This window comes from Marmota marmota, unplaced genomic scaffold, assembly GCF_001458135.2.
Source record: "Marmota marmota marmota unplaced genomic scaffold, marMar, whole genome shotgun sequence".
In the NCBI taxonomy this organism is placed as follows: domain Eukaryota; kingdom Metazoa; phylum Chordata; class Mammalia; order Rodentia; family Sciuridae; genus Marmota; species Marmota marmota.
In genome coordinates, this window is record NW_026000052.1 from 867,105 (window position 1) to 880,543 (window position 13,439).

The following is a 13,439-nucleotide window of genomic DNA, read 5'->3' on the forward strand; positions in this document are numbered from 1 at the left end:
GTGCCCTGGCTCCTGTACCCACCCCACCCCACTCCACCCCACCCCATGATTTGGAAGTGGATGGAGTGTCCCCCACCGGCTCCCATGTTGAAATCTGATCTCTGTCAGGAGATACTGACTTGGAAACCCTACAACTGTGCTTAGAGGTGGACCTTTGGGAAGTAATTAGGATTAGTTAAGGTGGTCGTGCTGGAGCCCCATGATGAGGTCCTGGTGACTGAAAAGGAGAGCTGGGCACAGTGTCCCACACCTGTCATCCCAGTCCTCAGAAGGCTGAAGCAGGAGGATGGCTAGTGTGAGGCCAGGCTGGGCAACTTGGCAAGACCCTGTCTCAAAATTTAAAAAAAAAAAAAAAGGGCTGTGGCTGTGGCTCAGTGGTAGAGCGTTCACCTAGCATGTGTGAGGCCCTGGGTTTCATCCTCAGCACCACATAAAGGTACTGTGTCCATCTACAACTAAAAAATATTTTAAAAAGCAAATAGAAAGGGTTGAGGGTGTAGCTCAAGGCAGAGCACCCCTGGATTCAGTCCTCAGTGCCACAAGAAAACAACAAGGAAACAAGGGAAGTGACTAATGAAGGCCCACACACTCTCCCTGCCTTTCCCCAGGATGCCCTCTGCAGCCCCAGGTCCCTGAACGAGCAGAAATAAACTTGTTTTCTTATACCTCATCCCGTCTATGGGTGTCGCTAGCAACAGAAAACAGACAATGCTCCCCTTTGGACACAGTCCTCCCTAGATTACCCAGACAGTCCACCTGCCTGCTCCTCTGCCCGACTGGCAATGGGCAGCAAGGCTTGATTCATTCCCAAGTGGGAAAAGCTGGCAGAAACCTCTCCACACACGCCTAACCCCAAAAAGAGCCAGGAAGGCTCTCCTATACCTAGATCAGTAGCCCTGCTCCGTCATGTCTTCAAGACCAGCAATGCCCACTGCCCAGCTATATAGGCTCATCTGAAGAGAACCACCCCAGAGGTGCGCCAGTGCCCTTGGGCTTGCCCTGGCCTCGTGTCCCCCATCTGTGCAGGGAGTAAGTGGCTCATCTGGACCCACAAGACAGACACCAAGGAGCTGGTCTGTCTTAGCACCATGCAGCCTGTGAGGCCTTGAGGGGCTTCTAGCAGTCTATGCCTGGCGTTCAAGGACAGTGGCCCAAGAAGGGGACCATGGACTCACAGGAACCCCCAAGAATTCTCCTTCTCTGAACTGCACCCAACCCCCAGGGCCAGAAGAGAAAAGGCTCATCTGCAGATTTACCAAAATGTCTTTTATTTACATAAGTGGAAACCTCAATGTGCACCCAATTTCCCCACATGAGGATCAGTCAGTGCAGCTGGGCAAGAAGCAATCTTCTCCAAGGGTAAACTGAGGCAGTACACGTGGGAGGGAGGGGCACTGCCTGCAGGGCCTCCGTCAGTCGGATGGGCACCCTGGTACCGGTGCACCAGCGGCTCAGGCCGCTGGCCCGCTGCCATCCTGAGTGACCCTACAGACATCTGGACCTAGCACACCTGCTTTGGCCAAAACCATGTGCACTCCCTCCCCTCAGGCTCACCACACTCATGTCAGGCCAGGTGCTCGGGCTGAGAATTGCCAACACCAAAAGGCTGGCACTATGAAGCTCCAGGAAACTGTCAGGCCCCAGGGCAAGAGCAGGTGCCTCCCAGGACCAGCTCTAGGCAACAAAGAGGGAGGAAGGGTGCCCTACTGCACAGGCCCTGCAGCTCCCTCCCAAGGCCAGGAGAGCCTCTCCGATGACTGTCCCAGGAGGGGCCCACTCCTGAGCAGCCCTTTGGGTGCAGAGCCTCAGAGTCCAGCTGGAGCAGGCACGCTGGGGAGAGGCAGCTCCAGGGCGGGTGGCTCTGCAGACTGGGCTGGGCTGGGCTTCCGATGGTCCAGCTGCTCCAGCTTCTCACCCAGCTGGGAGTAGAGCTCCTTCACAGCCTCTCCACTCTGCAGACAGACCCAGGTTGTGGGACCAGCAAGAACCCGCCAGCCCCGGGGCAGTCCAGAGGAAGGCCCCAGAGACCAAGCAAAGCACGGCAGGCCAGGGTCAGCATTCCCAGATGTGGAGGTCAAGCACCCACCTGGCCCGTGGGCTCCAGGGCCTTCTGCAGAGCCTCCAGCTTGGAGGGGGCTACCCTGGGGTGCAGGTGGAGGAGAAGCCGCAGTACATGCCGATGCACATTCTCCTTCCTGGAAAAGGCCAGGGCCGGGTGGAGACGAGGGGCTGAGAGGAGGACACACTGCCTTCCTCCAAGGCTCAGCCCAAATGCAGGGGAAAAGCCCCATCCAGCTCCTCCTGCTGCCCTGGAGACAGGATTCCCCAACTATACCTGGGCAACCCTTTGGCAAGTGCAGCCATGGTGCCCGACAGACCCACCTGCAGCCCCTCACCTGCCAGGCTTCTGTGCACACGAAAGTCTGGCTGGCCTGGCTTGCCCATGGCTGTGTGGCCTACCTAGGTGAGGCTGTGAGGAAGAAGCCATCGAAGAGGCTGCTGCAGAAATCCTCCAGGGCAAACTCGTCAGCCAGCAGCGCCAGGCTCCCGGTAAGCAGGTGGAGGAAGATATCGCTGAAGGCCAGGTCGCCGAAGGTTTCCACTGCAATCACAGCAGGTTGGCCTGGCCCAGCCACCACCCACCCCTTTGCCAGGGCAGATAATCTCTGCCCTCAGAAACCTGCCCCTGGGGCCTCCCCAGGGATTCCCAAGTACCCAGAGGTCAGAATAGGGTCCCAGGTGAGTGGGTGGTGGACTGGGGGTGGAGATGAAAACAGGGTGGCCCCTCCTGAAGGCTCTACCCAACAGTTGAGGGCTCTGGTCCGAACCAGCCCCAAGAGAGAGAAAAACCACAGCCCAACAAGGAAAAGGCAGGAAGAGCCAAAGCACAGCCTGGAGGGAGCTCTTCCAAACCACCCAGCTATTCCTCAGCTATTTGTTTGGAAAAACAAATGCTTCCAAACCCCCTTTTTGAAGCTACTAACCCCAAAGCAGAAAAGACCATGAAGCCAACTGTAGCTAAGCCTTGCTGCACCAACACAACAAGGTACTGCCAGGCCCTGCCCGAGCAGACCTTAGGGGCGCCGTGCAGCAGCAGTCCCACATAGGCAGGGTAGCACCTGCAGCCTGGTCACGGCGTGGAGAACTGGTGCAGATGGGATGGGAACTAGATGCCACCATCCCTGAGACCTGCCAGGGCAGACCTGGCCGACACTGCCTGGACCAGTGAAGAGACATTTCAGAGAGACACAGGCACCTCAGGGGTGCCACTGTCAATGCCTAGATCTCTCCAAGCCCTAAAGCCTATGGGAGACCTGGGGGCAGGCAGGCAAGGCTCACGGCAGCACTCAGCCGCATCGACAATGCCTGCCAGATGCCACAGGAACACAGCCACCCCCAGGCATCTGACCCGAGAAGTGACAGCAAACCTGCTAAGAAGCGACCACCCTTCTTTTGTAGAGGAGCCTACAGACTGTTCAGAGTCACAGATCATGTGTCAGGGACTTCTCAGAGCTCAGAAATTCCCACAATCAGAAAATTCTAGACAACCCACGTCCATTCTGATTCATACTAAGAACAAGAGAGCTCCTCCTGAACATGATCAGAGCGGCACACCCCAGGGGCAGCAACGTGCTCCAAGAAAGACAGCCCACTGCCCGTCTCAACCCACTCCAAGTAGCCAGAACCAGGTGCGAGGAAGACAGGGTGCTGAGCACACCTGGGACGAGGCAGGTCAAGGCGACTTGTAACCATGTCCCTGGAGACCTCACAATGCCAACAAGCAGCCAGCCCTTCAGCCCCCACTGCCCCCACCATTTCTCGGGTCAGATGCCTGGGGGTAGCTGTGTTCTGCTGGAGAGGCACAGGACAGGTTCCTGGGAGCCTGCAGAGGGGCCCTCCGTACAGAACATTGGCCTGGCCCTATGAGGCTCACTGCGGACTTCTGACCCCAGAGTGGCAAGGTGGTCAGTCTGTATTGTTTTAAAACAATAAACCTGCAGCCAGAAGTCACCAAGGCCCAGTCTGAGAAGACTTAGTCAGATGGTGTCTGCACAGCCACGCCCACAGAGCTTCCTGCACACAGAAGCTGAAAGCAGGCAGCCAGCAACTGAGACACACGCCTGTGAGCCCAGGGCAGCAAGACCCAGGACTGTCACCAAGTGGGCACAGCATGCACCTCTCCAACAGGACAGTGGCCTTATTCCTACAGGCCCAGCCAGAGCCCTCCCTCTTCCTGGCTGGGTCACCTCCTCCAAGTGGTCCTGGGGGAAGTGGGCCTAAAACGGCCTTGGAGGGCACACTCCCTCTGCCCTCTGGGGACACAAGGAACCACATGCCCTTCAGAAGTTAGGATAAAATAACAGGCACGGTGGTGCACACCTGTGATCCCAGTGGCCTGGGAGGCTGAGACAGGAGGATCTTGAATTCAAAGCCAGCCTCAACTAAGCAACTCAATGAGACCCTGGCTCTAAATAAAATACAAAATAGGGCTGGGGATGTGGCTCAGGGGTTGAGTGCCCCTGAGTTCAATCCCCGGCACCAAAAATAGATAAATAAAAGTATTGGGTCCACCTACAACTAAAAAAAATAAATATTTAGGGCTGGGGATGTGGCTCAAGCGGTAGCGCGCTCGCCTAGCATGCGTGCGGCCTGGGTTCGATCCTCAGCACCACATACAAACAAACATGCTGTGTCCGCCAATAACTAAAAAATAAATATTAAAAATTCTCTCTCTCTCTCTTTAAAAAAATAAAAAATAAATATTTAAAAATTAAAAGATAAAGGTGGCTCCTACACCCCTTTCTGTGGGAAAGATCACAAGACCCAAAACACAAGGCTAAGTAAGCAGCCTCTCACTTTCCTACTAAGATAAACTTCAGACAAGACTGAAAGTGACAACAGCTAAGGAAGGTGGGTGTGAGGGCAGGGACACAGTGGCCAGCAGCCTTCTGGGCCCCAGGAGGCCCCTGCCCAGCAGGATGCATGTCCGGACTCACCCAGCCCCGGCAGCAGGCGCAGGAGCGCGTTCTTGTTCCGCTGCTTGGTGATGTGCAGGACGTAGTACAGCCCCACCTCACAGGCCATGCGCTGCTCCTGCAGAAACCTGGGCAGATGGCGCCCAGGACCCGTCAGGCCCCTGCAGCACTGGCCAAGCACAGCCCGCCCTGACACGCCCTGCTGGTGCCTCGGCACCTACTTGGTGAAGCTCTCGGGAAGCGTGCTGGGGTACACGACCGGGGCCTTCTCCTCAGCCGGAAGCTTCTGGTCCACGTTGAAAGTGTGGTCGTCCACCACAAAGGACATGAGCATGGGCAAGAACCTGGTGATGAGCTCCGCCTCCTGCAGGGACAAAGGCCGTGAGTCAGCAGCCCCTGGGTCCCCAGCCTGACTCTCCCCAGTGCAGACCCCCCACGAGGGCCCACACTGCACCCTTTCCTCGGGTCTGCCTGTCCCTTTCCAGGTGTTGCTTTGGGCACTGAGGGTTGAACCAGGGAGCTCTACCACTGAGCTCACACCCAGTTCTGTTTTGCTTTTTTTGGGTGGCGGGGGCACTGGGGATGGAACCCAGGGGCACTCGACCACTGAGCCACATCCCCAGCCCTATTTTTGTATTTTATTTAGAGACAGGGTCTCACCAAATTGCTTAGAGCCTCACTTTTACTGAGGCTGGCTTTGAACTCCGATCCTCCTGTCTCAGCCTCCCAAGCCATGGGGATTACAGGTGTGCACCACCACGCCAGGCCCAGTTCTTTTTAGTTTTTTAGACAGGATCTCACTAAGGTGCCTAGAGCCTTGCTTAAGTTGCTGAGGCTAGCCTCACACTCACGATCCTCCTGCCTCAGCCTCCCAAGTTGCTGGGAGGACAGGTGTGTGCAACCCACCCGGAAGGTCTGCCCACCCTTGACACTGCTCCTACTTCTGGCTTTCTGAGACTCCCACCCAGCGCTGTCTGTGGACCCCCAAACTGGCATGATTACAGCCCCTTATGGAAATGCCATGGGCCAAGTGTATCTGGAGCAGCCCACCTCCCTACAGGTAGCCAGCCCTATCAAGACACCCCCCAAATCCCTGGTGTTTCTTAAAGGAAGCCCCCAGGAACACAGAGCTGGGACTGGAGGGGCCACCTCACCACGACTCGTAAGTAGCAGCAAAGCAAGGAAGCCAAATCCCATACCATCTTGGGCTCCTTGAAGACCTGGCTGTCAATCAGGTCCCAGGCCCCCTGGCCCAGGGCCAGCAGCCTAAGCAGCAGCAGGAGGTCAGGGCTGTCCTGCAGGGAAACAGTCCTTAACAGAAGTCACCAAGGTTATGCTGTCCTCCGACCGCACTCAATACTCAGTGGGATCTCTCCTGTCATGCCAGGACCCTGGGACCCCATCCAGGATCCCAACTGCCCCACTCACAGGATCAAAGCCAGCTCCACAGGTGGAGCTGTATGTCAACACCAGGGCATGCATGCACTCACCCTGGGCAGCGTCTCCTGGCTGACAAGCTCCTGCAGGTGCCTGATGGTGCTCAGAGACAGCGTGTTGATGGCAAAGGGGTCGCAGAGGATCATGGACAGGTCCCTGAGGGAGCAGTCCTCAGCATGAACTGGGGAAGCCTGGCTGTCCTGCCCCTGCCTGCTGACAGTGTGCAGACCGCTGAGGGCAGCAGGGGTTGGGCAGGGAGGCTTAGGCACCACCCTGGGAGCTGCTCTCTTTCTGCATGGAGCAAGCAGATTGTACTCTGGTCCTCTCAACAAAATACACAAGGTTCGTAATTTATTCTGTTTTTTTCTTTTTTAATTTGTTTTTAACTGTACATGGACACAATACCTTTGTTTTATTTATTTAATTTTTTTATAAATGTGGTGCTGAGGATCAAACCCAGGGCCTTGCATATGCTAGGCAAGCGCTCTACCACTGGGCCACAACCCCAGCCCCTGTAATTTATTCTTAATCCATTGAAAGCTCTTTCAAACTAGAGGTGAAAAGTAAAAAAAATAAAAAAGATTAAAAAAAAAAAAAAATCACAAGGGCATGTTTTGCTTCTGAAAGCCTGGCCCAGACTGAGCTCAGTCAAGAAGCCAGAGTTCTAACAGAAGGGTGACAGACTACACAGCAACCAGCCAGAGGACACGGGGAGCCCTCAGCCTGGAGCAGGCCCCAAACTGCTGCAGACTCCAGGCCACTGGACCCCCACCTGGCACCCTCAAGAACATGCGCCCTGCATCTGTGCAGAGACGAAGGTGTCTGCTGCCTAAACTCCTCCCACACGATCCCGTCCTAAGCCATGGGCTCAGGGGCCTGGCATGGCTCCAGCTAGCAAGAGTGGGAACACAGGATGCCTTACCCCAGGACTTGCTCCTGCCCTTTCTTCACTCCATCAAGAAACCCCTGCAGCTCCCGGGCTCTCTTGCTGTCTACAAACCGCTCTCGGATACAGGCATCCAGACACCAGGTGAACTGCAGGCAGAAGGGGCATCAGCAGGGCAGGACTGGACCCTCCCACAGCCAGAGGCAAGGCCTGAGACAGCTGCAGCCCTTTGCCTCCCTCAGACATAGCATTGCCTGAGGAGCTGAGACCAGAGGCAGAGGCAGACACAGGCCACAGACCCAAGCCTCACCCCAAGACCTAGGGGCCACAGGAGAGGGTGGGAAGATGCCCAGAGACAGAAAGCACCACAGAGCCCTCCTGGTGGACAAGGGACTTGCAGGAAGCAGGGAGTGTTCTTCCTGGGGACAAAAGCAGCAAGCCCCAGGACAGTGCAAGGAAGTGACCTGTCTTCTCCGTGAACCTCCCTGGTGTGCGTCAGGCACTGTAGCACTCAGAGCAGACTCAGAGAAGGACACCAAAGGTCCCTGGGAAATGGTCCCAGTGCTGCCATGCCTGGGCTCGGAGACACAGGGCAGATGAAACCCCCTTCCTGGAACACCCTGGTACTTGCCAGTGAGAAGCCCCGTGGGCTGGGGGCTGGGAAGGGCCAGAGGCCAGCTGATGAGACAGAGGAACGGGGCACTGGTACAAGGTAGCCGGGGGGCGTGCACCCAGCTGCAGCAGAGATAGGCTAAAGGGCAGTGAGGCACCAAGACACCCAGGTCTCTGGCTCAGGCACATGGAGGATGCCACCCTCCCTGGTGGGGTGTGCAGAGATGCCAGCACACAGCTGGCAGCTGAATGGACAGACGGCTCAAGACATGAGCTTGGCACGGGTTGATGCCTGACTGGTTCCTAGAACACTGCATGCCAGGGAAGCAGCAGGGGAGGACCCCTGAAGAAGTGACCACGGAGGCCGCACCTTGTGGCAGGGGTCCACTGTGCAGATATCACCCACATCCAGATCATGCAGGGACATGAGCAGCTCGGCCCGCAGTGTGCAGTAGTGCACGTTCCTGGTTCGCAGGAAGAGCGTGCGCAGGAACTGGAGCACCATGTCGTACAGCTTCACGTTCTTCCCCACCATCTGCGTCAGCTTCTGCACCACCTGGCAGGAGAGACAGGCCACTGTGCCCAGAACACCGCCCACCCACCCTACACCCAGCCACCACACAGGTGGCCGAGTCCTGGGCCAGCAACACTCCCTCCAGAGTGTCCTTTCTGGGCAGCTGGTGTCAGACACTGCCTCTTCTCAGGTGAAATGCCGCCACTCTGTCAGAGGTGGCAGGCTGTTACTTAGGATGGTGAGCCCACACCAGTCCTCATGGTTCCCTGAGAGGTCACAAGCCTATGACCTCAAGTACTTGCCTACCCGGTCAAGAGGGGCCAGGCAAGAGGCAGCACTGAGTGACATCCCAGAAGAACTCCACTGTGGGAAGACGCAGATGGCCCTGCTGCCTTAGGGCCTACACTCAAGGCCTGCAAGGCTGGCTGCCTGCTCCTCCAGGCTGTCCACCCAGCCCACGTGGCTCCTGTCTCCCTGTCTTCAACTGCAGCTGGAGGCTGTGTGACCTCGTCCCACCACCAGCATCCAGGGCCACAAAGCACAGGCAGAGGCCCCAGGTGTACAAAACAAACAAAATCCAATTCCCCCTTCCCGCCACTGGACGGCCAAGCAGGGACATGGGCACCTAGGCCCCTGGCATAGATAAGCCACTTCATTCCTCCTCAGGACAGCACTGGGGACCCCACTGTGCCACCTCAGCCACCACAGAGCTCTGCTCAGCTGCTCCCTGGACGTGGCTCACTGGAACGAGGAAGGACCACAGGCAACCCCTTGGCCTGAGGCTCCCTGTCACAGCACTATAAAATCACAGAGCCCCAAGAACAGACTGCGAGGAACAACAGGCCACCACCCAGTGCCACAAGACAGAGCCCCTGCCAACTTGTGCACAGACACAGATGCTGGAGAAGGGCAGAGGGGCCTGTGACAGAGTAGGCCTGTGACTACGAGTCCAGCCAGCCCTCAGCTGTGAAGTCAAAACAAAATAAACGTCCAGTATGTCAGGACTCTGAAAGGATGCCTTCAAATCAGGAGGAGAAAGTAAGCAAGTCAGGAGCCGCGCAGTCAACGCGCGATGCTGGGGAGAAGCGGAGCCAACGGCAGGCGGCCACCTAGGAGAAGCCAGGAGACCAGGAGGGAAAACGTCAGGGACAAAAGCAGCAGCAGATGGAAATGTGGCTGGCCCGCCCGCCCAGTCTGAGGGAGGCTGGGCACGGCCCGGGATCTGATGCCAAGGCCACTTCTCTCCAGGAGCACTGACACCGAGGTGACCCAGAGACAACCCACACAGAAACTGGGCCCTGAGGCAGGAACTCGTGGGGGTGGATGCAGCAGGGGACGGGGTAGTGCCCCCTTATAGGAGGGAGGGAGGGGGTGGGAGCTGCTTCTCCTGTTCCTTTCTGCTCTTCGGACACTTTCGCACTGCAACTCTCACGTGTATAAAAATGTAGCTTTTTGAAAGAAGACACTTAGGACAAAGCAAGTAAAGAAATCAGCACCCAGTCACCAGAAGGAGGGCAGGGGAGTGTGGGGCAAGCTGGGGGAGGGGGAGCACTGCTCTGACAGCAATGGAATGAGAGGTTTACAAAGGACCTAACAGAGAATAAACAAGCACAAGGCAAGGGACAGAGGTCAGGGACAGCGTAAGCTACACACTCCTCCAACCCCACAGCTGCCGGTCCATGTGGCCAAGAGCCTTGAAGTCCCACTGGAGCTACAGGCCACACTCATGGCTTTGGCACTTGAACTGTGGCAACTGAGGATGTGCTGAGGGCATGAAAGACCCACCAGATTTTAGACTCAGTGACCCCAAAATAAACATAGTTCAATGACAACACAGCTCAATGACAATCATTGACATTCAGTTACACACTGAAAGTAACTCTTTTTAACACATTAGTTTAAAAAGAAGATTAAGTTGATAGTAAACTAATGAGGCCCAAGGATGAAGGCCTGCAATCCCAGCAACGTGGGAGGCTGGCAGGAGGGAGGACCAAGCTTCAGGTCAGCCTGGTCAACGTAATAAGAATATCTCAAAACAAATAATAAAAAGAGCTGGGGGTGTAGCTCAGTGGTAGAGCACCCCAGTTTCAATCCCCACACCACAAAAATAAAATGAGTAGATCTTGTCTATATTTTCTTCATTAACCTGGGATGACTTAAATAATGTTTTATGTCTCTACTAAATGCCTGTAATCCCAGCAGCTCGGGAGGCTGAGACAGGAGGATCACGAGTTCAAAGCCAGACTTAGCAAAAACGAGGCACTAAGCAACTGAGTGAGGCCCTGTCTCTAAATAAAATACAAAATAGGACTGGGGATGTAGCTCAGTGGTTGAGTGCCCAAGTTCAATCCGTGGTACTGCCCCCGCCAAAAAAAAAGAAAGAAATCAAGCTGGGCATGGTTGTTTATGCCTGTGATTCAGGAACTTGGGAGGCTGAGGAAAAAGAATCACAGGTTCAAGGACAGCCTCAGCAACTTAGCGAGTCCCTAAACAATTTAGAGACCCTGTCTCAAAATTTTAAAAAAGAGCTGAGATGTGGCTCAGTAGTTAAGTGATCCTGGATTCAATCCCTGGTACCAGAAAAAAAAAAAAGAAGAAAAAGATAAATTTAACTAAAAAAATCCCAGTATAAAAAAACAGATATAAGTTATTGTTAAAAAAAAAAAAAGTTATAGTCCTGGGGATTGATCCCAGGGCCTCATGCATGCTAGACAAATGTTCTACCACTGAACTACATCCCCAGCCCAGTTATTGCAAATCTGAGTTCAGGTATAACACCAGCATTACTAATAGATGGAAACTTAAGTTCACTATTTAAGAATTCAGGGCTACGACTGTAGTTCAGTGGTAGAGCACCCACCTTGCACATGTGAGGCACTAGGTTCGATCCTCAGCACCAATTAAAAATAAATAAAGACACTGTGTCCATCTACAACAAAAAAATATCAAAAAAAAAAAAAAAAATTCAGCCATGGGAGCTAGGGTAGTGGCTCAATGGTAGAGCACTTGACTTGCACGTGTGAGGCACTGGGTTCGGTTCTCAGCACCACATATAAATAAATAAAATAAAAATCCATTGACAACTAAAAAATATATATTTTTTTAATATTGTATTTATTTATTTTTTTTAAGTTTTCGGTGGACACAACATCTTTGTTTGTATGTGGTGCTGAGGAGGATCGAACCTGGGCCGCACGCATGCCAGGCGAGCGCGCTACCGCTTGAGCCACATCCCCAGCCCGACAACTAAAAAATATTAAAAAAAAAAAAAGAAGTAGTAGTAGTAGCAGAAGAATTCAACCACATTAACAAACTAAAGATTTAAAAATTTAGCTGGTAAGGATTGTGGCTCAGTGGTAGAGCACTTGCCTAGCAAGTGTGAGGCCCTGGGTTTGATCCTCAGCACCACGTATAAATAATTAAATAAAATAAAGGTATGTGTCCAACTACAACTAAAAAAATAAATATTAAAAAAAAAAGTTTAGCTGTTAGACCCTATCCCAAAACAAAAATAATTAATTTATTTTAAAGGGGCTGAAAGTATAGCTTAGTGGTTAAGTGCCCCTGGGTTCAATCACCTTTACCAAAAAAAAAAAAAACTTAAGGGCCAAGCAGAAGCTTTCTGGAAGTGGGGTGGGGCTGTCACTTTTCATTAAAGGCCTGTCTGTAGGCATTAACTTTGTTCCCATATAATCTCACTAAAAAGTAAAATGTACACAAACACACAACCAATCAACCTTTCAGGCCACACATTCCAGGAACAAACCCACACACTCAAAGCTCTGTGCATGCCCTGCCTCCCCTCACCTCGCCCTGGCGTCTGGTCTTGGGGGAAGGACTAAAGAAGTTGTGCAGGACAGACAGCTCTGTGCTGAAGAGTGCACTCTCCTTCTCCAGGATATACTGTTTCAGCAGTGGGGAGACTTCATCCCCAAAGAGTGCCTGGTTGTCCTGCCAGATCTGCCGCTTCACCTCCACAGCACAGGCTCGGTACAGTTCCTTGTCAGCCATGACCAGCTTCAGCTTCTTCTCAGGAACCTAAAGGACAAACACAAGCCCTGTACCCTCCTGCGAGTGGCACCTGTGTCCTCCAGGTCCCCCTCATGAAAACCACATTGGCCCAGCCCCATCCCAGGGTCCCTATAGGTGCAGGCAAACATACTGAACATCCACAGCTCTCTCTCATAACGATTTGAGATCCAAGTTTTGGTCTGCATGTGGCCCACTTGAGAGAAGCTGACTCAGGCAAGCTGCTCATCAAAACTCCCCAGAGCTAAGTAGCTACCTGCACCAAGCCGAGTCTGACTTCCATCAACCAAGGGCATGCAGGTAAGCCGGTCAAGCTGTACCTCATGGCACACTGGTCTCCCCGGAAGGGGTAGCACCAGAGCTCTCACCTTGGGCAGATGCTTCATGACACACATCACCACTGGCTGCAGAGATGGCATCTTGACCAGAGAAAAGCTCTTCTCTAGAAGATCTTCCAGCTTCTTGTACCTGCAAAGACTTGCACAACTGAGGGAGTGGGTCTCCACATGCAGGAGGCGCGATGGGGTGGGGGTGCTCCTCACACATAGTCCTAAAGGGACCATAAAAGTTGCCCAGTCAATTCCAAGGCTGCAAGCGCGGACCGACCTTTCCTCGGCCTTCCCCTCCGAAGCGATGGCTGACACTCGCTCCAGCAGCTTGTCCCGCAGCTCATCAAACACCGACTGGTGGAACTCCAGCCGCGGCGTCCCGTGCAGGTCCAAGAAAGGAAGGGCCGACTGCAGGGAGGGCAGCAGCACGCCATTCTCGGTCTGCGGAAGCAGAGCGCAGCGTGGTGAATTCTGCCGACCGTCCCCGCCCCTCCACCCCGGGCGGCCGCGGAGAGCAGCACCCGCCCGACCCGCACACCTGGAACTGCTCGATGGCCTTGAGCGGCTCGGTGCAGTTGGTCAGGGTCTCCTTTAGGTCCTCGCCGTTGGCCACGCCCAGGTCCTGCAGCCCCGCGAACATGGCCGAGGCCCCCGCC

The 13,439-nt window shown here is 54.3% G+C and overlaps 1 protein-coding gene across 5 annotated transcripts; it reads right to left on the reverse strand.

The window, feature by feature from the left end:
• Positions 1–1,245: 1,245 nt before the first annotated feature.
• On the reverse strand, positions 1,246–13,439 carry Nelfb (negative elongation factor complex member B). 5 transcript variants are annotated; one of them, XM_015505790.2, is made up of 13 exons: positions 13,322–13,439; positions 13,061–13,224; positions 12,823–12,922; positions 12,233–12,463; positions 8,282–8,467; positions 7,336–7,448; positions 6,467–6,569; positions 6,176–6,271; positions 5,198–5,340; positions 4,998–5,104; positions 2,461–2,602; positions 2,087–2,195; positions 1,246–1,952 (listed from the first exon to the last, which is right to left on the reverse strand). In XM_015505790.2, the coding sequence occupies exons 1-13, from the start codon at positions 13,421–13,423 to the stop codon at positions 1,806–1,808; spliced, it is 1,743 nt and encodes a 580-aa protein (XP_015361276.1). In that variant the 5' UTR covers positions 13,424–13,439; the 3' UTR covers positions 1,246–1,805. The 5 variants fall into 5 exon arrangements, 4 of the variants coding, with proteins under 4 accessions (XP_015361276.1, XP_048669218.1, XP_048669216.1 ...); XM_048813261.1 differs by having other exon boundaries at positions 6,467–6,623; positions 13,322–13,433; XM_048813259.1 differs by having other exon boundaries at positions 6,467–6,626; positions 13,322–13,433.

Coding starts and splice junctions, on each gene's coding strand:
- Nelfb (XM_015505789.2), bottom strand. CDS start 13,423: ATGTTCGCGGGGCTGCAGGACCTGGGCGTGGCCAACGGCGAGGACCTA. Junction 12,923..13,060: donor GAGGGGAAGGCCGAGGAAAG/GTCGGTCCGCGC, acceptor AAGTCTTTGCAG/GTACAAGAAGCTGGAAGATC. Junction 1,953..2,086: donor CCCTGGAGCCCACGGGCCAG/GTGGGTGCTTGA, acceptor GTCTGTCTGCAG/AGTGGAGAGGCTGTGAAGGA.